A 24,908-nucleotide genomic window follows, 5' to 3' on the forward strand; every position below is an offset into this window, starting at 1 on the left:
TCATATTTGGGTGTTGGAGCTTTTAGAATTGAATTACTGGGCATGTGTGAGTTCAGTTGAAACACAGGAAAGAAAAAAAAAGGAGTGGGGGAGTAAGAGAAGATGTGGGTAGTGCATCCTCCTATCTTCAAGTATTTTAAAAGCCGTTCTGTGGAAGCAGCATTAAGCTTGTCCAACTTAGCCCTGGAGTACCTACACAGGACATGTGGGAGAAAGTTTTAGAGAGGTACCGTTAGGCTGTGTGTAACCAAAAACTTGCTAAAGATTATGGCCATCTAGAGGTGAAAGCTGCTTTGGGAAGCAGGCAGAGGCCAGACAATCATTTAGTGGAGACGTGCTAGGGACGATATTGGTCAGGAATTATTTGGACTACATGACATCTCAGTGCCCTTCAGACTGCAATTCTGTGATTCTGATTCTGACAACATTACTTTTTGTTGTACAAACTCTTATTTCTATAGAACCAAATCCATCAGTTTTGACTCCAAAGACCTTTTCTATGGGAAAAAAAAGCACTTATTAAGCACTTACCATATTCTAGGCACTATGCTACACGCTCGGGATGCAACTCTAAGAATCAAGCCCTGGCCTCAAGGAGTTTACCTTCTAGTGGAGGAAAGCCACACATAAACAGGACCTACAAGATGGCTAAGCAGGGCAGCTTGGGCTGGAAATGGCCTGGAAGTGGCCTGGTCTGGTACAGAGAAGATGAGAGCTCACCTTGGAGAGCCCAGGGCCCCAGGGGCAGAATGAGCTTTTTAGGAAAACTAAGGACAACAGACAAGGGGTTTGGGAGTTCTTATTATTTCTTTGTAAAATTTTTTAAATTTACTTTAAACTTAAATACAAAATGAGAAAAGAAAAGAAAGAACATTTCCATGTACCCGGCAGAACATAAAGAGAAGATTCATTGTAAAGCAATAAATTTCCATTTCAAACTGTTTACTTTTTTTTTTTGAAAACCCATGTAATAAATACTACACATTGTTTTCAAGGCTACCCAGCTTTTCTGTGCTTCCTTCTAAATTTTCAAGTTTTCTTTTATTGTTTTGCTGTGTACTTTTAATTTTACATTTTTCTCCCCCCCACCAAGAGAAGGCTAAAATTAAATGCAAATATATATATACATATACATCTATCTGCATATATGTATGTGTACATATAAATACATATATCTACACATATGTATATGGGTACACATACATATATACATATACATCTGCATGCATACATATATGTAAGACCATACTTGCATATTTCTATTTGTCAGTTCTTTCTCTGGAGGTGGACAGCATCTTCCTTCAAAGGTCCAAGTCCCTCCACATTTTTCTAACTCAGCCAGCTCATCATTTCTTATTATCACAGTATGTGATACAGTAGAATACAGTAGTATTCTGTTACAATCATATACCATAGCTTGTTTAGCCATTCTCCAGTTGAAGGGCAACTATCATTTTAGCCACTCTGATAGGTGTAAGATGATATCTCAAAGCTGTTTTTAATTTACAATTTAGACCATTTTTTCATATGACTATATATAATTTTGATGTCTTCATCAAAAAACATCCCATTCGTGTCCTTTGATCAATTGGGGTATGACTCATATTCTTATAAATTTGACGGAGTTCTTTATGTATTTGAGAAATGAGACCGTTTTCTGAGAGATTGTCTATGAAAGTATCATGATGCTATTAGGAGATACCCTAAGGCCCAGCAAAGCAAACTGAGCCCTGAGCTTGGCATAACAACAATCTTTTGTGCTCACCTTCTGGAACTGACAGTTCCTGAGCCCCGGCAAGCACTAGCAAACATGAAGCCCTGCTGTGAATGGACTTTTTGTCACCAGACAACCTTGTGCCTCACTACTGTTACTACACTATACTTCTTAACTCTTTGTTCAGCCACAAGTATATAAATAAGCAGCCTCCTTCCTCCCACCCCCCACTAGGGGCAGGGCCTGGGCACATGTGTACTTTCTTGCAAGCCATTTCCCTCCCTTTGAAATTAAACTTCTGTTTGATTCCTAATTCTCCTGTCCCTAGCCTGCACTGTTTGGCTCCAGATACCCACAAGTTAGAAGCCGGTTCCGTCCAGTTGACAAGTTTTCCCTTGATTTTCTGCTTTCTTTCTAATCTTGGCTACATTGGTTTTATTCATACTCAGACTTTTAAATTTCACACCTCAACAATGCTCTCTGTCTCTTGTTTCTTCATATATTATTCTCCTATCCGTGAATCTGATGGGTAATATGTTCCATGTTCTAATTTTCTTGTAATATCTCCCTTTATTACCTGGGTCATGTATCCATTTTGACCTTATCTTGGTACATGGTTTAATACATTGAGCTATGCCCAATTTCTTCCAGACTGCTTTTCAGCTTTCCCAACAATATTTACCAAATAATGAATTCTTATCCTGAAACTTAAATCTTTACATTTGTCAAACACAAAGTTACTATAGTCCTTTACTACTGTGTGTTGGTATGTCTACTCTGTTCCATTGACCTGCCTTTCTATTTTTAGCCAGTACGAGATAATTTTCATATTTACTTGCCTTCTAGTATAGTTTAAGGTCTGGTACTGCTGAATCTTCTTCCTTGACATTTTTTTTTAATTATTTCTTTGGAATTCTTGACCTTTTGTTCTTCTAAATGAATTTTGTTATTATTTTTTCTAACTCAGTAAAATAATTTTTAGCAACTTAATTGGGATAGCATTAAATAGATTAGTTAGGTAAAATTGTCATTTTTTATTATATTGGCATTGCCTACCCATGAACCCATGAATATTTCTCCAATTATTTAAACATGACTTTTATCTCTATGAAGACTATTTTATATTTATGTTCATGTAGTTCCTGTGTCTGTTTTGGCAGGTATACTCTCAGGTATTTTATACTGTCTAGTTGCTTTAAACAGTTTAAAACAATATTGAATAATATTGGTGAAACAGCATAGTTTACCTGTTTTTCTCTTTTAACTAAACCTATTTTAGCTTCAACTTTCTCTGAGATCATGGTTGCTACCCTTGCTTTTTTTACCTAATAAATTCTACTCCAGCCATTTATTTTAACTCTGTGTATCTCTCATTTTTATTATGTTTCCTGTAAGCAACATATTTTTGAATTCAGATTTTTAATCCATTCTGCTCTCTGGGGTAAATTCATGCCATTCACATTCAAAGTTATAATTATTTGCGGTGTGTTTCCCTCCATCCTATTTTTCTTCACTATCCTTCTCACCCTATTTACCCTGTCCCTTCTCAGTTGTCTAATTTACTTCTACCCACTACCTTGCTCTTCTATTTCTTACTCTACCCACTCCTCTTATAGTTACCCTCTACCTTAATCTACCTGAATCCCTCCCTTATCCCCTCCCCCTCCTAATTCTTAATCTACACACCCTTCTAAAAATCTCTCCCTCATCCCATCCCCTTGCTCTCTTTATTTCTTTCTAGATTTAGAAGATTTCTATACTCTTCTAGATGTATAGATGTATATGTTGTTCCGCCTTGAGTTCATTTCCAGTGAGTGTAAGGTTCCAGCACTTGCGCTTACTTCTTCTGCATCAGTTCTTCCTTTGATGCCTTCTTCGTAGGGGATAATTGCTCCTTCTCATCTTTTACCACCCAGTTTTATTTTTTCAGAATCACCCTGTCATACACAGCTCAGTCCATGGCTTTCTTTCAACCTACCCAAGTAATGATGACAGTTATCAAAGTACTGATAATATTTTCACATTAAGAAGTAAACAGAATTGGTCTTTAATGTTTACCTTATATTTCTCCTGGATCTTATACATTGAATTTTCCATTAAGTTCTTCTCTTTTTGTCACAAATACCTGAAAGACTTTCAGTTAGTTAAATGTCTTTTTTTCTTCCATTCAGGATTATACTTGCCTTTGCTGGATAAGTTACCCTTGGTTGCAACCCCAGTTCTTTTGCTCTTTGATATATAATGCTCCAAGACCTATCAGTGTTCAAGCTGCTAGGTCTTGTGTGATCCTGATTGTAGCTATGCAATATTTAAATTGTTTTTTTTTCTAGTTACTTGCAATATTTTCTCCTCAACCTGGGATCTTTGAAACTTGGCTATGATATTCCTCCTCCTGAGGTCTCTATCAGCTGCTGATTAGAAGATTTTTTTCTATTTCTGCTTTACCTTCTTGTTCTAGAACTTCAGGGAAATTTTCCTTAATTATTTCTTGTAATATTGCATCAACATTCTTTTTTTGATCATAACTTTCATGTAGTCCAACAATTCGTATATTGTTTCTCTTCTATCTGTTCTCCAGATCAGTTGTTTTTCTGATGAGATGTTTCACATTCTCTTCTATTTTTCGTTCTTTTTCACTTTGTTTTATTATTTTTTGGTGTCTTATAATGTCATTAACTTCCCTTTGCCCATTCTAGTTTTCAAGGAATTGTTTTCTTCCTTAAGTTTTTTATTCTTTTTGTCCAGATGGTTGACTTTCTTTTCATAGTTTTTCTTGATTTTCTTGGATTGCTCTTATTTTTTTTTCTGTAGCATTTCCTCAGTCTCTCTCATTTGATTTTTGAAGTCCTTTTTAAGTTCTTTCAAGAACTCCTTTTGGGCTTGTGACCATTTGACATTTCCATTTGAAAAAGGAGTGGCATTTTCAGCTCCACTGTCGTCTTCTGAATATGAATCCAGCGGGGAATGGTGCCCTGGGCCTCAGGTCCTTTTTACCGTGATTTTCTGAGCTCTGTCCCATGGCCCAGCCTTGGACACTCCCCTCCATCTCTAAGCCATCACTAGCCACACTGTCTCGAAAATGCTCTTGCTCCTTGTAGTCCCTCCAGGGGCTGCAAACTTCAGCTGTCCTTTCTGCTCTGGAACTGAAATTGGGGACTCTGCTGTCCTACAAGTGCCCATAGCCAGTAGGATTCCTGCCCCTCTGCTACTGCATTCACCAGGTGTGTTTTAGCTCCTTCTCACCAGTAGCCACAGCCCAGGACTGTATCTGCCAGCACAGCTGGGCCTGGCATCCCTCCACAGTAGAGGATCCTTCAATCTTCTACTCAGCCGGGACCCCTACACTGTCCCTGAGGTGAAAGTCCCTGAGGCAGAGTCAGCCTGGAGGTGAAACCTCCACCCCTGGAGGTTGAGTCTTTCCTGAGATACTCTCAAGTTGTCTTAGGAGGACAACTGCTTTACTCTGATTTTTGTTTATTTTTGCTGTTCTACATTCACTTTGAGGTGATGTTCTGTCCTTTTTTTTTTGGAGGAAATTTGGAGAGCCTGGAGTTTTCTGGCCTACTCCACCATCTTCCAGAATCCTCTCTCTGAAGTTCTTTTTAAAGTCATATTGGGAGAAACAGGATACAAAAAGGGAGATGACCTTTGCTTGTATTGGATTGAACAACATTTATGTTGGAAATATCAGAACTAAAATGACTTAAGGGGTTGTTACCCAAGATAAATAAAGAGAAAATAAGAGAAGTACCTAAGTGCCTTGATGGATGGAAGTCACCTGACCCAGCACTGGCAACGGAAAGAATTGACAGAAGGGACTGCTGAACTGCTATCAGTAATATTGTAAAGACTGTGGAAAGTGGGTCAGGTCCCACAAGACTAGGGAAGAATGAATGTTGCCCTAATTTTTACAATAGGGATGATAGAGTCTTCTAACTCTGTGTCAGGGAACTTGATTTAGATTCCAGGGAAAATCCTAGATCATTGTAGAGATGATTGGTGAACTTCTAAAAACGGAAGTGGTTATTACAGAAAGCCAGCATCAAGAACAAATCATGTGACAGACTAATCTTATCCCCTCCCTTCCTTTTTTTGAAACAGGATGACTGAGGTGGTAGATGAGGGGCATTCGGTGATTAGAATTTACCTAACTTTTAATAAAATTTTGGAGAGATAGGGACCAGTCAATAATATGATTAGATTCAGAACTGTCTGAATAATTGGACTCAGGATGGTAGTTGAGGGCTCAACAGTGGTGACAAGAAGTTTTGAGTGCAGTACCCCAGGAATTTGTGCTTGGCCTTCAGCAGTTTGACATTTTTATTGATGGCTTGGCTAAAGGCATAGACAGAATTATCAAATTGCCAGATGGCACTTAGGTTGGGGGGATAACAGGATTCAGAAAGATCTTGACAGGCTACAGCCATAGTGTGAATATGATAAAGATGAAATTCAGTAAGAATAAATGTTAATTCTTACACTTAAGTATAAAAAAAATCAACCACACAAGTTAAGAATAAATGTAAAGTCTTAGGTATAAACAATCAGACTCACAAGTACAAGATGGGGGAGGTATAATAAGACTGTAGTTCTGAAAAAAATAGCTGGGGATTTTTAGTGGATTTTAAGCTTTATAAAAGTTGACAGAAGGACCGCGCATGTGCCAGAGGCCAGTTCAGGAACAGTGGAAAAACTCTTCCAGGCACCCCCTATGCCTCTGAAGGGGCAGTTGAAGTTTTCCAACAGGATTCAGTGATTCCTTCCCTTTCCTAATGGCATCACTGGTGGCCAAAGACTCCTACCTGCAGAATCTAGCTAAGAAAATCTGTTCCCAGCAGACTGCAGAGGCACAGAAATGAAAATGGGTTCCCAAACCTGGTGATCTAGAAACCAGTGGGCCCCCAAAGAAGAAGAAGAAGAAGAAGGAGAAGAAGAAGGAGCAGAAAAAGAAATTCCAGAAGCAGGATGAAAAGGCTAAGAATGTCCAGAATAAGCCCTCTGACAGCAAGCAATCTGAAGCTCCTAGCACCAAGAAACCTGCAGTCACCGTGGGGAAGGCAGGTTCCAGCTCCAGTGCAGGCTCCACAGTTGTTCCTACAAGCAAGCCGGGCTCCTTCCTGGCCATGGACATTCTGCGCCAGCGGCTACATGAGAAAATTCAGGAAGCCAGTGGTCAGGGCCACACCAAAGGCCTGTCTCCTGCAGCACTGGAGAAGAGGCAGCGGAGGAAACAGGAACGGGAGAGGAAGAAGCGGAAATGCAAGGAGCTCAGGGCCAAGGAGAAGGCAGCCAAGGCTGAAGCCAAAGCCGAAGTCAAGGAGACTAACCCAGAGCCCCCGAAGGGGGTTCCACAGTGCCTGACCGAACTGGTATTCAACAAGCTGGAGGTAAGTGAGGGGCCAGTCAGTAAGGCCCAGAAGAAGAAGGAAAAGAGACAGCGTGTGAAGGGGAACCTGACCCCCCTGACGGGAAAGAACTATAAACAGTTGTTGGAGCGTGTGCAGGCCCGCAAGAACAAGCTCGAGGAGCTGAAGGAACGGGATGAGGAGAAGGCGAGGGAGATGGAGACCAAAATGAAGCGGACAAACCTTCTGTACAAGGCTGAAGGTGTGAAAATCCGAGACAACGAAGAGCTTCTGAAGGCAGCCTTGAAACGCAAGGAGAAGCGCCGGGCCCAGAGGAAGCGGCAGTGGGAGAAGCGCACGGCCCATGTGGTAGAGAAGATGCAGCAGCGACAGGACAAGCGGCGCTGGAACCTGCGCAAGAAGAAGGTGGCTGAGATAGAGCGCCGCAAAGCCAAGGCTCGCAAGAAGGGCCTCATTCTGCCTGAGGACCTAGAGAAGGCTGGGCTCAACTGAGGGACGGGGAGACTCTCCCACCACTGCAGGAGACCTATCTCTCTAACTGTAGCCATGCATTTTCTCTAGGCTCTGGATTCCTGCCTATGGCTGCCTTATGCAGCAGAGAGAGAGGCATTTCTGTGTGTGAGGCACCATGCCAGGAACTGGAGAGTCAGTGACAAAAACTAAAAAATTGTCCTCAAGGAGTTTCTTTAAGATGCAGCTCAAGTCTTCCATAAAACCTTTGGCTTAAATGCTATCCTCCTAGCTTTCTGTGCAGGGGGTTGCTTCTGGTACCTTTTTTTCCCTCACCTCCATTCCTTCCCCGTTCCTCACTTCCCAATAACCCTCAGCCCATCTCTAGAGCCCCCAAACTGGGTGACACAAGAGCCTGACATCTGTCCCAGCAGAGTACAGTACCCTGAATGGTATATAGGGGCTGCTTGTAGGTTCTCCAGTCCTGTAGGAAGTTTCCATAGCTGGTCTAGGAGTATAGAACAGATCGTGGATTTCTTAAACTTCTTGGACTCCAGAGAAGCCAATAGAAAACCCAGGTTGAAAAAATATTTTTTTTAATCTTTTTTTTTATTGTGAACTAGACAAGCATCAGCAAACATAAACATTTTCCATATTGAAAAAAGAACAGGAAAAGAGGATCATATATGAAACTATGAATCTCTGTTATACTTAGTAGTGGTTAAATCTTAAGACAAATGGTGGTTACATGATCCAGGACTGATTTAAGGATGAAGGAAACCTCTCTAATATTTCCTTCCAGGAGACATGTTGGCCATCAGTTGGATGGAATAATCCCATTGGAAAGCCAATTGGAGAATTCAGTTGGGTCCTTTAACCTATCTTTTCCTCTCCCAATTACCGCAGGAGCTTGTTGGACCAACCTGCTTGGATCTCATGTAGCATGGAAATAATTGTGTTTGGGAAGTTTCAAAATAAACAAGTAAATGCTAAATAAATAAATAAATAAATAAATAAATAAATAAAAGTTGACAGTATGATATGGTGTAATAACAATGTTGCTTGCAGCTGCTGTGGGAGTGTAAGACTAATAACACCAGCACACAGGAGGGCTGCTAGCACAGGTTCTTTGATCTGCGTTTCTAAAGGAAAGCAACTTTAAGGGGTTAAAAATCTTACTTTAATTAAACATACATATATCATTCACCTTGTTCAGGGGGAAAAGTCAGCACCCTGAACTTCAGAGAAAACACAAACAGAAATTACAAGAAGAAATTATAAACAGAGGAAATAACACAAATCAGCAGAAAGGCTTCTAACTGTCTGACCATAGCAATACATACATAGTTACCAGAGAGAGAAGCGCCAACATCTGGATTTTTTTTTTTACCATGCTTCTGATATTTTTAAATTTTTTTTTGTTTTTTTTTTTGTATTTTTTTTTTGAGAGTTTTTATTTTTAGTTTACAACACTCGGTTCTACATAATTTTGAGTTTCAGGTTTTCTTTCCCTTCTCTGCACCTCCCTCCCCAAGACAGCATGGAATCAGATATATCTTCTATGTATAGCATACTAGTCAAGTTGTGAAGAAGAATTATGACCAATGGAATGAATCATGAGAAAGAGGAAACAGAACCAAAAAACCCCCCAAAAACAAAAACGAAAGGAAAAAAAAGGTTAAAAAAAAGGCAAACACAAAATGTCCCTCAATTTGCATTCAGACTCCATAGTTCTTTCTCTGGATGGAGATAGCATTCTCCATCTTGAGTCCTTTGGAGTTGTCTTTGCACCTTGTGTTGCTGAGAAGAGCAAAGTCTGTCAGGGTTAGTCCTCACAGAATCCATATATCTGTGGTTGTGTACAATGTTCTCCTGGCTCTGCTCCGCTCACTCAGCATTATATCGTGTAGGTTTTTCCAGGTTGTTCTGAAGTCCGTATCATCCCCATTTCTTATAGCACAATAGTATTCCATTACCTTCATATACCACGACTTGTTCAGCCATTCCCCAATTGATGGGCATCCCTTTGATTTCCAATTATTTGCTACTACTAAAAGAGCCACGATGAATATTTTTGTACACAGGGGTCCTTTTCCCACTTGTGTGATGTCTTTGGGATACAACCCTAGAAGTGATATTGCTGGGTCAAAGGGTATGAACATTTTTATAGCCCTTTGGGCATAGTTCCAAATTGCTCTCCAGAATGACTGGTTCAGTTCACAACTCCACCAGTAATGTAACAATGTTCCAATTTTCCCACATCCTCTCCAGCATTTATCATTTTCCTGTTTTGTTATTTTAGCCAATCTGACAGGAGAGATGTGGTACCTAAGAGTTGTTTTGATTTGCATTTCTCTAATCACTAGTGACTTCGAGCATTTTTTCATATGCCTATAGATATTTTTAATTTCTTCCTCTGAAAACTGCCTGTTCATATCCTTTGACCATTTCTCAATTGGGGAATGACTTGTATTCCCATAGATTTGGCTCAGTTCCCTGTATATTTTAGAGATGAGGCCTTTATCAGAGATACTGGTTGTAAAGATTTTCTCCCAATTTTCTGCTTCCCTCCTAATCTTTGTTGCACTGGCTTTTTTATACAAAAACGTTTCAATTTAACATAATCAAAATTATCCATTTTGCATTTTGTAATGCTCTCTGTCTCTTGTTGTGTCATGAATTCTTTGCTTTTCCATAAATCTGATAGGTAAACTATTCCTTGCTCTCCCAAGTTGCTTATAGTATCAGCCTTTATTCCTAAATCATGAACCCATTTTGACTTTATTTTGGTATATGGTGTAAGATATGGTCTATGCCCAGTTTCTGCCCTACCATTTTCCAATTTTCCCAGCAGTTTTTGTGAAATAGTGAATTCTTAGCCCAGAAGCTGGATTCTTTGGGTTTATCAAAGAATTGATTGCTATAGTCATTGACTTCTCCATCTTATATACCTATCCTATTCCACTGGTCCATGACTCTGTTTCTTAGCCAGTACCAGGTAGTTTTGATGACTGTTGCTTTATAGTACAGTTTAATATCTGGTATGGCTAGACCACCTTCCTTAGCATTTCTTTTCATTAATACCCTAGATTTTCTAGACCTCTTGTTTTTCCAGATGAATTTTGTTATTATTTTATCCAGCTCTGTAAAATAATTCTTTGGTAGTTCAATTGGTATGGCACTGAATAGATTAATTTAAGTAAAATTGTCATTTTTATTATATTAGTTCAGCCTAACCATGAGCAACTGATATTTTTCCATTTATTTAGGTCTGACTTTATTCACGTGAAAAGTGTTTCATAATTATGTTCATATAGGCCCTGGGTTTATCTTGGCAGATAGACTCCCAAATATTCTTGCTATTGGGCTTTGTTAGTAATGTGCAGGAATGCCAAGGATTTATGTGGGCTTAGTTTATATCCTGCAACTTTGCTAAAGTTCTTTATTATTTCAAGTAGTTTTTTACTTGATTCTGTAGGATTCTCTAGGTAAATCAGCATATCATCTGCAAAAAGTGATAATTTAGTTTCTTCTTTGCCTATTCTAATTCCTTCAATTTCTTTTTCTTTTCTTATTGCTACAGCTAACCTTTCTAGTACCAAATTGAATAGTAGGCATGATAATGGACATCCTTGTTTCACCCCTGATCTTATTGGGAATGCATCTAACTTATCCCTATTACAAATAATGCTTGTTGATGGTTTTAGGTAGATGCTATTTATAATTTTTAGGAAGGCTCCATTTATTCTTATGCTTTCAGTGTTTTTAATAGGAATGGGTATTGTATTTTGTCAAAGGCTTTTTCTGCATCTATTGAAATGATCATATGGTTTCTGCTAGTTTTGTTGTTGATATGATCAATTATACTTATAGTTTTCCTAATATTGAACCAGCCTTGCAATCCTGGAATAAATCCTACCTGGTCATAGTGTATTATTCTCATGATAAGTTGCTGCAATCTATTTGCTAATATTTTATTTAAAATTTTTGCATCAATATTCATTAGGGAAATTGGTCTATAATTTTCTTTCTCTGTTTTAACTCTTCCTGGTTTGGGTATTAGTACCATATTCGTGTCATTAAAAGAATTTGGTAGGACTCTTTCTTCACTTATTTTCCCAAATAGTCTATAAAGTATAGGAATTAATTGTTCTTTAAGTGTTTGATAAAATTCACATGTGAAACCATCTGGCCCTGGAGATTTTTTACTAGGGAGTTCATTGATGGCTTGCTCAATTTCTTTTTCTGAGATGGGGTTATTTAGAAATTTTACTTCCTCTTCTGTTAACCTGGGCAATTTATATTTTTGTAGATATTCATCCATATCCCTAAGGTTGTCCAATTTATGGGCATACAACTGAGCAAAATAATTCCTAATTATTGTTTTGATTTCCCCTTCATTGGAGGTGAATTCACCCTTTTTATTTGATACTGGTAATTTGATTTTCTTCTTTCCTTTTTTAATCAAATTGACCAAAGTTTTATCAGTTTTATTGGCTTTTTTTCATAAAACCAGCTCTTTGTTTTATTTATTAATTCAATAGTTTTCTTGGTTTCAATTTTATTAATCTCTCCTTTGATTTGCAGCATTTCTAATTTGTTATTTAATTGGGGATTTTCAATTTGTTCTTTTTCTAGCTTTTTTCAGTTGTGTGCCCAATTCGTTGATCTCCTTTTTCTCTAATTTATTCATGTAAGGATTTAGAGATATAAAACTTCCCCCTAAGAACTGCTTTTGCTGCATCCCATAAGTTTTGGTATGTTGTCTCATTATTGTCATTCTCTTGAATGAAGTTATTAATTGTTTCTCTGATTTGTTCTTTGGCCTATTCATTCTTTAGAATTAAATCATTTAGTTTTCAATTAATTTTTAGCTTATTTTTCCCTGGTTCTTGCAAATAATTTTTATTGCATCATGATCTGAAAAGGATGCTTTGACTACTTCTGCCTTTCTGCACTGGATTGTGAGGTTTTTATGGCCTAGTACATGGTCAATTTTTGAGTATGTGCCATGTACCTCTGAGAAGAAAGTATATTCTTTTTTATCTCTGTTCAGTTTTCTCCAGAGGTCTATCATACCTGCCTTTTCTAAAATTCTGCTCACCTCCTTAACTTCTTTCTTATTTATTTTGAGGTTAGATTTATCCAGTTCAGAGAGGGGGAGGTTGAGGTCTCCCATTATTATGGTTTTGCTGTCTATTTCTTCCTGTAACTCCCTTAACCTCTCCTCTAAGAATCTGCATGCCGTACCACTTGGGGCATATATGTTAAACAATGATATTGCTTCATTGTTTATTGTGCCTTTTAGCAGGATGTGGTGTCCTTCCTTATCTCTTTTAATTAAATCTATCTTTACTTTTGCTTTGTCTGAGATTAGGATTGCTACACCTGCTTTTTTTACTTTAGCTGAAGCATAATATATTTTACTCCAGCCTTTTACCTTTACGCTGTTTGTGTCTCCCTGTTTCAAATGTGTTTCTTGTAAGCAGCATATTGTAGGATTATGGTTTTTAATCCATTCTGCTATCTGCTTCCATTTTATGGGAGAGTTCATCCCATTCACATTCACAGTTATGATTTCTATCTGCGTCTTTTTCTCTATCCTATTTTCCCCCTGTTTATGCTTTTATTTCTCCCTTTCCTCTTCCACTCCTCAACAGAGTTTTGCTTTTGACTGCTGCCTTCCTCAGTTTACCCTCCCTCTTGATTCCCCTCCTTTGTCTTTACTATTTTCTACTTGCTACTTCTTCCCTCCCTTCTGACCACCCCCCTCCCTTTCTTCCCCCTTTCCTCTCCTACTTCCTGTGGGACAAGTTAGATTTCTATACTTATCAGGGTATGTTATTCCCTTCTTGAACCAGATCAGATGACAGTAAAGCTCAAACACTGCTCTTCTCCCTCCCTTCTTTCCCTCTACAATGTGTTTGTGTGCCTCCTCATTTGATGTAATTTACCCTTTTCTACTACCTCCTTACCTCTTCTCCCATAACCTTCTCTTTACATCTCTTAATTATGTTTTTTATCCTTATATCAGTTATTTTATACAGACACCCACAGTCTATGTGTATTCCTTTCAATTGTCATGATAGCTGGCTTGGACTTTTTATCACTTGGAGAATCTTTGCCATCTGGAGAGTAAGATCTCTTTCTGCAATGAAATACTCAATTACTTTCTGGTCAAATGTTTCAAATAAAACCCAAAATACATTCTACACATATTTTAAATAAACTTACCGAGATTTATCTTTCTTTAACAGATCAATTCCTCTGTTGGGAATCTGTTTGAAAAAAGTTAATACAATTAAGATCTTACAGAGTTAGCACAGTAGTAATTCATATATGACCTGGGATTAGTAATCTCTTCAATAGGTGAATTTAAAGTGCTTGATTAATCCCTATACACTTAAAGTTCATACTATCCTATTTAGATTTGTTGTCCCTAGCACTATTGATGCCAATGAGATAATTTAAACCTTTGTTGATATTATCTCAGAATGTAAGATCCCTTCTCAAGATTGACATATATATATAATACATATATACATATACATATATATATATATATATATATATATATATATATATATATAAAACATACATAAGATGATATAATCCTATATAAAGATATAGATAATTTGCCCTTATTGATTAATATGGTTTGTGGGGGTTTCCCCCTCTGTTTACCTTTTTATGTCTCTCTTGAGTTTTGTATTTGAAGATCAAATTTTCCATTGAGTTCTGGCCTTTTCATCAGGAAGGTCTGGAATTCCCTTATTTCATTGAATATCCATCTCATTGCCTGAAAAATTATGCTCAATTTTGCTGGGTAGTTGGTCCTTGGTTGTAGTCCCAGCTCCTTTGCCCTTCAGAATATCATATTCCAATTTCTCCTGTCATTTAATGTAGAAGCTGAAAGATCCTGCGTGATCCTTACTATAGTTCCACGATATTTGAATTGTTTCTTTTTGGCTGCTTGCAGTATTTTCTCCTTGACTTTGTAATTCTGAAATTTGGTTATGATATTTCTTGGGGTTTTCAATTTGGGATCTCTTTCAAGGGGTGATCGGTGGATTCTTTCAATGACTATTTTACCCTCTGGTTCTAGGACCTTTGGGCAGTTATCTTTGATAATTTCTGCAAAGATAGTGTCAAGGCTGTTTTTTTTCATCACGGATTTCTGGTAGACCAATAATTCTTAAATTGTCTCTCCTGGATCTATTTTCCAGGCCAGTTGTTTTTTCCAATCAGATATTTCACATTTTTTTTTCTATTTTTTCATTTTTTACATTTTGTTTGACTACTTCCTAATGCCTCATAGAGTCATTAGCTTCCACTTGCTCAATTCTAATTTTTAAGGCGTTGCTGTCTTCCTTTTGCTTTTACGTCTCCTTTTCCAATTGGTTGACACCTTTCAGGGTGTCATTTTCTCTATTTAGATTCTGAATCTCCATAGCCATTTCACCAATCTTATTCTTTAAGGACTTGATTTCATCAGTGGATTTTTTTTCCATTTTTTCTTTTACCTCCCTAATTTGGTTCTTAAAATCCTCCTTTAGCTCTTCCAGCAATGCTTTTTGGGCTTGAGACCAGTTCTCATTCCCTTTTGAGGTATCAGAGGTGGGTATAGTGTCATTGCTATCCTCTTCCAAATTGGTATTTTGATCATGGCTGTCTCCATAAAAAAATCAGTGGTCCTCGGTTTTTTTGTGTTTTTCTTCATATTGGTTAGCTTTTTCCTGGCTTTACAGTGAATTTCTACTTTTGGGGCTCAGGGCTCTCTGTCCCAGGTTTCTTCTTCTGGGAATTGTGAGTCTAGTTACTGGCTTTGTGTATTATAGCCTTCAGTTTCCTGAGGTGTGGGGGAGGGGTCTGGCTTCCGGAAGTCTCTTCCCCTGCTCTCCAGCACTGTTGCTCTTCAGCAATGGTCTCAGCTGTTTGTTGTTTGTGCTGTTGTCTGCCACTTCCCCTGGGGGTGCAAGGGCATGTCTGGGCTCCTGGTGTTGACCCTTGCTGGCTCTGCCCCTCTGGGACTCAGGAACTCCCACTGCTCAGCCACTGAAGCCCCACTTCTGTCTCCTCTATTCCTGCGTTCTTTCCTGAGGAATTCTCTGGGTTGGGCGTGGGGGGTGGGGGTGGCACGGGGAGGGATTAGAGCTGTTTGCCTGGCCATTATGCCTCCTGGAAGTTCAAGAAGATGCATTTCATACCTTTGGGCTGCAAGCCTTAGGAGTTGATGTCTCACTGCCAGTGGCATTGAGCTGCTGCCTCTCATGCCTTCCACAGACTCCCATTGGGAGGCCTGGGGATCTCTGCTGGTTTCAGGCGCCCAGCTTTCTCCCAACCTGTCTTCCGCTTTGGTGCTGTCTGGAGCAGCTCCACATGCCAAGCGCTCTCCCAGCCTACAGATTCACCCTGTTGGCCTTTTGGATTCTCCTGGCTTGGAAATTTGTCCCACTCAGACTGCTCACGGTTTCTAATGCTCTCAAATCTGCTCAGATTCACTTTTTTATATGTATCTGACAGAGCTTGTGAGAGAGCTCCTGTAAGACGCTGTTTTCACATGACCATCTTGGCTCCACCCCCCAACATCTGGATTTTCAAAGCTGCAGGGACTCCTTAATGGCTACCCAGAGTCTCATTTGGCTACATCACAGAACACTCTTCCAAAGAACAAGCCCCCAAAGCAAAACCTCACCTCAGAGTATAGGTATTGTTTCCGATCAATGACTCTTGATTCATTCAAAGACTCTTGATTCAAACAAAGGCAAGACTCAAAGGCACTTGACTGACTTAGTGCTGAGATGCACTCCTAGAGAAAAAACAACAAAAAGTCCCACTTTGCTTGCCGTTACATATGGGAACCAAAAAGCTAATGCAGTCTTGGACTATATTAATAAAGTCCTAACTTCCCAGAATAGGAAAATGATAGTTCCCCTACACTCTGCCCTTGTCAATCTGTAAACAAGTATTAAGTAACTATTATGTGCCAGGCCCTGTGCAATGTACTGGGGTTGCAAGTATGGAGAATGAAATAATTCCAACAGGCAGGCATCTTATCTTTGTATTGTTAGATTGCATTTAGAGTACTGGGTTGAGTTCTGGGACCCACAGTCTAAGGAAAACATTGATAAACTGGATAATGTCCAGAGAACACCCAGTATAGCAAGGAGCTTTGAGTTTGTTACATAAACATTGTGGGTATTTAGCCTGGAGAAATGAAACTAATGGGGATGCGGTAATTGTCTTTCATTATTTACAGAGCTATCTTATGGAAGGGAGCTTTGATTCACTCTATTTGGCTCCAAAGAGCAGAGCCAGGGGATAAGTTACAAAAAATTACATTTTGGTTTGCTCTCTGGAATAACTTCCTACCATGATACTCCAGACAAGGTCTGACAAGGGCAGAGTACAGTGAGAGTATCCCCTCCCTCCCGGAAGATTTTACTCTTTGAAGGCAGCCCAAGAGCTAGTGATGATTCATATTTAGCTTCCAGGCCATTAAACACCCTCCTTCTCTACTTCAAATAATTTTCAGAAAAATGTCTGTATTATCTGATATTTGTAGAGTTGATTTTTTTGTACCAAAGTTTTAGGATTTTTTTTAGGTGTTTTTGGATGTATTGGCTCTTTACACTCAAAATTCTAAATGCCGAAAAATACTATAGCTACCTGAGTGCCAGTTAACCATGCTGATGACAATACCAACCTCGTATTTCTCTAGCACCAAGGTCACAACTGCAATTAATCTCAGCTGTTACTGTTTGGCAGAGTTTTAAAAACTATAATTAGCTAACACAATCTGATACAATTTTATGGATAACTAATTAATGAATACATGTGTTTTTCATTTTCTTAGGGATATTTCTTTTTTATATGATGTTAAGGCTGAAAAACTAGCGGATTCATGGCTTCCACAGCTTGTGAAAGAGATTACCTCCATTGAAGAAAAGCCAGGCAAGGGTTTGTCCATACCCCAGACGTCAGTAAGTGCAAATTTTGGCCATTTTTTTTCTTTTAGAATTTATTAAAAATATAAAATAGTGAATCATTCTGGACATAGATGGCTAGGTCCAATTGTCAGCATTTATTTATGAGTATGGTGATGACAGAAAGCCCAGTCTATGACTTGAATGATCCCAGTCCCTGCTTGTCTTATGGGAATGACATCTTTTTTTCTTCTTTTTTAAAGTTGTTTTTGTAATCACAGTTGTTTAAGGAGTTACTGTTACTGCTAAAGTATAGTCAAGTCAAAAAGCATTTATTAAAAGCTCCTGCTATGTGTCAAGACACTATGCTAATCACAGGGGATGCGAAGACAGATGAACAGTCTTTCTTCTTGAGGATCTAATAATATAATGGGGAGACAGCATGTAAACAACCATGTACATGAAAGATGTATGTAGGATAAATTGGAAAGTAGATCACAGCTGTCTCTCTAAAAGTCATTTTAAAAAATTGTCAGATATAGATTTTTCAACCTGTTAATATGGATTTTTGTGATTAATTAAATGATTGGTAGAATTTAAGAAATAAAACCCAAGTTTCAGAGAACCTAGGACATGTGCTTCAATTGACTGATCCTAGACACTAAACCCTCAATTTATTTCTCTACAGCATGGGTGATTTTGGTTCAAGCTTATAGCCTCTATATAGAACTGTGTTTCAAGCCATTTCTCAGATCACGATCACTCAAACAAATTAAATCCCGACTTTCTGGGTGTGGGGTAGTAGTTAAGGCATCTTTCAGAATGATTTCCCCCCTTCACATCTCCATTTCTTTTCAGCCAAAGAAGTTAACAGATACTCTGATCCCTGAAGAATTTCACATTGTGTCCAACACAGGAGTTGAAGGTCTACAATATTATGATGAGTGAGTTTTACAATTTGAATGGAACCCTTGGTAATTACATGATTGCCACCTCTCTTGAAGCAAAGAAATTATGCCCAGACTGAGAGCAGAAGGACATTTATGGCCCTAGACAGTGGTTTAAACCCACAGGTTTGCTGGTAAATGTTTAACAGCTGGCTCCCTGAAAGAAAAAAAAAAAACAAAAGCATCGGGACAATTTTGTGTTTAATCTGCATTGTTATCATTTCCATCACTTTCTTACATCTAAATAATCAACAATTCAACGACTAAAGCCCTGACTTGAATTTCCAAGGCATTGTGACCCATCAAATGAGATAAGATACATTAGGTGCTTTGCACTGTATAAATGCCAGCTATTATTGATAATCTCTTATAGTCATATGATATTTTATGGTTTACAAAGCACTTTCACATATGTTACATCATTTGAATCTTACAACAACACTGGAAACAAGGACCCAGGGAGGAAGACCTAATAATTTCCCAGGATAAAATGGCTTAAAATGGGGCACAGTCTCATTAGATTATAAACTCCTTGAGGGCAGGAACTGTCTTTCTTTTTAATTGTATCAGCAGTATAGCAGTATACCTAGTGCATAGTAGTCATTTAATGTGGCTTGGATTGGATTGGAGACAAGACCTAAGCCCAGGTCATCTCCTTGTTCATTCTCCTTGCACAAGATTACGCTTCTTCCTGGGGATAGAGAGCATGTGATTATGCATTGTGGTACAGGCAGGCCATTGAGTACCCTTAAGAATAATGTGTAAATTTCATTTTTTGCAGTAAATATACAACCCTGCTAACCGACAGTCAGAATAGGCTGTTACTTTTCCCATCCATGTAAGTAGAGCTGATTTTCTAAAATGCTTTCCAAAATAATGATGCCATTTCTGTCACAGACATATGGGCTACCTTTATTATATTTTATTTTCTTTTGGGTTCAAAGATTTGGTTCAGCAGAGTTCTGGTAATAACACTAATTTTCCATTTCTGCAAACTTTTATCTTCTAGGAAACCAAATAAGAGAATTGAAGTGATACAGCTGAAGAATGTGATGGATATGATGCTAGAGAAGGCTGGTGTAGATGCTGACAAATCAGTAAATGCAACTCAGGTAGAATACCTTTCCTAAACTTCATCATGGTGGAAGATATTTCCCATCCCTAAGCATTTCCTATAATCATACGGCATCCATTAAAGATGTTTCAGATCTCAAGGATTACTCTGTTGCAAAATCTTTGTGTCTCTCCTTTTAATAAGATATCTTAAAAGGGATATGTTCTTTTTGGCCTAATTTTGGTTATAAAAATGGATTCAGAGAGAAGCCGTGTGATTTAGTGGATAGAGAGCTGGCCCTAGAGTTGGGAAAGCCTGGGTTCAAGTCTTGCCTTTGACACACACAGGCTTTGTGACCCTGGATTCAGGGAGCTTTTTAAGATCTGGAGTAGGTCCCGATTTGCATTGTCTTCAGGTTTCCTGGTTGGGAATTCCCTACTCCAATGAAATCACAGATCTGGCCTCCAAAAAAATCACTGAGGCAGAACAGCTTGGTGGAAGAGGTGCTGTTCTTGGAACCAGGGGACCTAGGTTCAAATCCCTCCTCACATACTTACTAGCTATATGATAACAGGCAAGCCATCTGACCTCTCTCTGTCTCAGCTTCATTAACTGTAAAATTAGGGGGTTGGATTAGATGACACCAAAAGTTCCTTCCAGTGTTACAATCTATCCCCAATGTACCAGTTTTCTCATCAGCAAAATGAGAATATTAATATTCATATTACCAATCTAATGAGGGATTTGTGAAGTAATTGGCCAACATTGAAGTGCTATGTGGATGTTTTAAATTATAAGCATGAGTATGATTCTTCTATAGAAATTTTTGGGTAATCTTGTAAGTGTGTGGTAGGTTTTTGGAAATATTTTACTGACAATAGGAGATATGGTATGAATTGTCAATGTGAAAGCATTAAAATAACTGACTATAACTGTCATCTCCTTGGAAGACATGACAGTGACCTTCTAATAACAAACATCAGTTGATCCATCCAATGCAGAGTCAGGTTTGAAGAGAGGCTCCCCATAGATGGGAAAGTTCTCTAGATGCTTCTGTTGGGGATGATGTTCTGGTTATGTCAAGCCCCAGGACACTGCAGAGCCCTAGAAGAGATCTAGAAGCCAGATCGGTAACCTTTCAAAAGAGTTTGACTTCTCCACCCACGCAGGAAAGACCAGTGGACGAAAATTGTCTCTGACCCAGGTTTCAACATACATTTAGATGAGTCCCCAGTAGCATTTGTTGATCAGTATGTATATATGGACAGATAATACAGATGAATGATAAATTGGTTACACCATTGAAAAAGAGGATTGCTTTTGCGTGATTTCAAAGTTCTTTTACTGACTCCAAGCTATCTGTGAAAGCAAAGGCCCCATCTTTCCAATAACATCTTACCAGTGTATGCTATGTGGTAATGAGACGTGAAATACCACTAGCTCTGATGAGTATCACACAGAGGTCAATGGAGAGGTACATGGTCAGTGTGAGCTGGCTGCAGCATACCTTTAATGAGGAACTCCAAAGAGTAGGCGGAAAAGATGTCATCAATGACGTCTAAGAAAGAGAACATAGACTGGTCACTTGGTAAGAGCATGAGATGACAGGCAGACAGAGTGATCCATTGGTGCCTTTGAGACGGCAGGAAAAAGAAAGGAAGGCCTCTTGCTCATTAGGTGGGCCCACTATGGTCAGTGTACAGGAGGACATGGACAGGAGTCACCCCGGATGGGCAGATCTGATTGAATCGTGACTGGCATCATTGAAGGAAACCTTCAAATCAATAAGCTCCCAGATCTATTTGAGGAAACGGTATAATGGTCATAGCCTAATGCTCTTCTAACTGTGAAGAAAGTTGTGCTTTGGTGAAAGTTTTTCCGGTATATAGCTTCCTTAATTAAATGTATACCAATAATAGTAGTAGTAATAATAACATAATAGCTCACATTTATATTATGCTTTAGGGTTTGCAAAGTGCTCCTGTATGTATATCATCCCTTCCTGTATTGTGTAGAAGAAAAAACAAAACACCGAGAGGTGGGAGGCCTAGTTTCTGTTTCCTTCTCCATTAATAATTTGCTTTATGACCTTGGGCAAATCACTTAAATTCTATGGGGCTCATTTGGCTCATTTGTAAAATGAAGATAATATCGTCCCAGTTTAAAAGAAGGAAACTGAACTAGATTATTATTTTAAAAACACAATGGCGTAGTCCAGAATGCTAGACCAAGGATGAGAATACATGGGTACCAGTCCTTACTCTGCCCTTGGCCAAGTTATTCAACCCTTCTGTGTCTTGCAGGGGAGGATCCCTCAGGTTCTTTTCAGCTCCAGAATCCTGTGATTCTATTTTGTTTCATGAGAAAAAAATTTTCCAAAGGAATGTCATGTCTTCAGAGTCTCCCATAACAATCTTTCTTCAAGGGGTCATGTAAGATAAACTTTTTACTTTAATGACACACTAATCCCTTACTTATCTTCTACCAGATGCATAGACTTCTCGAAGTGCTGAAGACTGAGCAGAACATTTACAATACGGCATTTCATGAAATCATTAGACAAGTCAGTGTGGACTGCTCAGACAGAGGAGAACTCTTGTCTAATATAAGGTCAGGGCTTTGAGGGTGTTAACAGTTATCCTTTATTTTCCTAGCAATATTATGGTTATCTTTGTTTTTCAGAAAATGATAAAATCTTTCTCGCTGTTTTAAGAAACAGGCAGTCATGTTTCTCTTTTTTTTTTTCCTGTGGTGACCTCTTTGAGTAATAAAACCGAATCTCAGAGTTGGCAGAGACCCCAGAGGCCATCCAATCCAGCCTATATCTGAACACAAATCTCCGTATCTGAACGATACCCCCAACAAATGGCCATTTGGTCTTTGTTTAAAGAACTCTAGTTAAGAACCTACTGGTTCCCAAGGCAGCTTATTCCATGCTGGGATGACTCTGACTCCTCCAAGTGGTTCCTTGTGTGAAGCCAAAAACCTTCATTTCTACAACTTGATCCTTAGTTATGCTTTTTGGGGTCAATCCCTATTCTAGCAGAAAGCCTTTCAGATACTTGCAGCTCCCTCTTCCCCTGACAAATCTTTTCTTCTCTAGGCTAAGCATTCCTAATTCCTTCAGCTAATCCCTACATGGCATGATCAAATGAGATCATACCCATAAAGCTCTTTACAGACAACAAAACCCCCTTTCATGGAAGAGAGTGAATATTATGGCATCAGTGAACAACTGGTATTTTCTTCTAGAATCCCTGTTTCATGTCCCCTGCAACATCAGCATGTTGAGGGAATTGTTTGGGACATGCTAGTTGGGGAGGGTCACCCTAAAGGGTAGAGAAAGACCCACAGATAATTTCTCACGTCATGAAGTATCTCTTGTAGTAGTGGTGGGGTAATCCCATCTCAAGATTTTATTTAAACAACTTAGGAAAAATTGTAACTTTCTCTCTTGCTAGATATGGATGCCTCTTATGTCTGGTCCTTTCGAATATGCCCAAGGTTGAATGAGTCAGTCTCAGAACTGTCACAGATGTATATTCCAGGCTGTCACAGTAAGGCCTTATCTTCCTACACCTGTGCCAAGTGTGGTTACAGCACGTAAGAGCTCATCAAGATGGACATGCACTGACTGCCCTCCCACAGAGAGAGGCATGGAAAGATGTCTGCACCCACAAACTCTTCCAGAGATTCCAACTAGTACAGTCACCCCCTCCTTTCACCTAGGTTTGAATCACCATCCACAAACAACTGTGTCTGTCAATTGGCTCTACAACAATGATCAATTTAGTAACTACTGGCAGCAGGTCCTACTATCCCTCCTCTTATATCTCTCCCTACAGCATACCACACCTAACTGCTCATAAAGCCATTGCAACACAGACTAGTTGGCAAATTTGACTTTCCCTAGTCATGTTACTGACTTGATAGAGGCCAGTGGCACAGTGGATAAAGCATTGGTGGTGGTGGCGGTGGTGTGTGTGTGTGTGTGTGTGTGTGTCTGTGTGTGTGTGTGTGTGGTGGGGGGCAGTGTCAGATCTCCCTGTGTACCTCTGATGAAAGTTCCTAGCTAGGAAAAAAGGCACAGGCTTCTCCTAACTCTTGTGCTAGTTTCAGCATGACATAATGGAAAGAATATTGTACTTGAAGTCCAAAGACCTGGGCTCTCATGCTGGCTCTGTCACTTTGATAGTTATGTAGCCTGAGGCTGGAAAACGGACTTTTTAGCATCTCAGTTTCCTCATTTGTAAATGATGGGGCCAGAACAAATGATCTCTGCAGTGTTTGTCCAGCTCTGATATTCTGTGTGACTGTTTCGTCTAGTGTCTGTGTAGTTCTTTGGACTGTGTCCCTTCCAACTGATCACATTGTCACCACCCCATTGGCAATTCACAATTTCTCAGGCCTCCCATTTAACTCCAGATCCCATCCACATAAGAGTGGTTTGTGTTTACTGTTCCTTGAGCATGGGAGTTCAGGGAAACATAACTGGTTTAAGATCTGAAATGTGAAAGACTGAGTGTCACTTCCCAGTGGTTCCTAGCTCATCTGGTTCTATTGCTGAAAAGAAGGGGAAAGGTATTGAACAACTATAACCAAAAGCCTAAGGCAGAGCTCTGGGAGGAAAACTACCTACACCTGGTGCCTGGGTACCTACAGCCGAGTCTTTGTTCTCCATTGCTTTCCCAATTGTTTTCCTCTTCCTGGGTCTTCCATAGTGTTTGTTGAATGGTCTTGATTCTCCTTTGCGGGGTTTATTTTCAGACCATTCAGACCATTCAGTCATTGGTTGAATCTAAAAACAATATGGGGAGAATTCATAGCTACGTGAAGTGGTGACATTCCAAGCATTCTTTGTTAAATTAAATTAAATTGTTAAATTTGTTAAATTCCTTGTTAACCAAGGCACCTCGGCACATACTGCCATTAGGAAGAACTAGATTCTTCTATAAGTTTGTGGCACAATGCCATGGGTACTAGGGTTGTGCTCTACATGTCCGTTGGTCAGTGGGTGGTAGGTTGTAAGCTATAGCTGAATCCCTACTGTCTTCTGAAGACTTCTCCAGAACTTGACTTGTAACTGTGGGCCTCTCTCTGAGTTAATCTATATGGGAACTCTATGATGTTGGGTAGATGCTAGCTGGGGATACATGACCAAGTTCCCCATACTACAGAAATGATAACACTGCTATGAAGATGTTTGGCATGGCACAGAAAAAAAATGCTTAATAAATGCTTATTGACTGATGAAATCAAATCCTAGCTGCTACTGTGGTTAAGGGGATGCTACCGGTCAGTGGAAGAAGTCTCATGGATCCTGTCAGGGCTCTTTTTGTGCACTGGCTCCTCTACATGACACTGAGCATCCTGTGCTCACTCAGACTACCAGTAATGCTGATGCATTGAATTTTGGGTTCTCACCTCTCCCAGAAGTGTGGCTGACAGGTG

General features: G+C 39.2%; 2 protein-coding genes across 2 annotated transcripts in view; both read left to right on the forward strand.

The window, feature by feature from the left end:
- The window catches only part of AXDND1 (axonemal dynein light chain domain containing 1), a 129,140-nt gene that overhangs the window by 23,582 nt on the left and 80,650 nt on the right, over window positions 1-24,908 (forward strand). Inside the window, exons 4-8 of the mRNA XM_036756330.1 lie at window positions 17,387-17,513; window positions 18,315-18,400; window positions 19,185-19,241; window positions 19,413-19,515; window positions 21,946-22,067. Coding sequence (XP_036612225.1) covers window positions 17,387-17,513; window positions 18,315-18,400; window positions 19,185-19,241; window positions 19,413-19,515; window positions 21,946-22,067 — 495 coding nt within the window. The remainder of the gene's footprint in view (window positions 1-17,386; window positions 17,514-18,314; window positions 18,401-19,184; window positions 19,242-19,412; window positions 19,516-21,945; window positions 22,068-24,908) is intronic.
- LOC118847729 (surfeit locus protein 6-like) lies at window positions 6,393-7,572 on the forward strand. Its single transcript, XM_036756331.1, is given in 1 exon segment — window positions 6,393-7,572. A coding segment is annotated over 1 exon segment (1,086 nt). The 5' UTR covers window positions 6,393-6,486.

Source organism: Trichosurus vulpecula, chromosome 4 (genome assembly GCF_011100635.1).
Source record: "Trichosurus vulpecula isolate mTriVul1 chromosome 4, mTriVul1.pri, whole genome shotgun sequence".
Lineage (NCBI taxonomy): Eukaryota > Metazoa > Chordata > Mammalia > Diprotodontia > Phalangeridae > Trichosurus > Trichosurus vulpecula.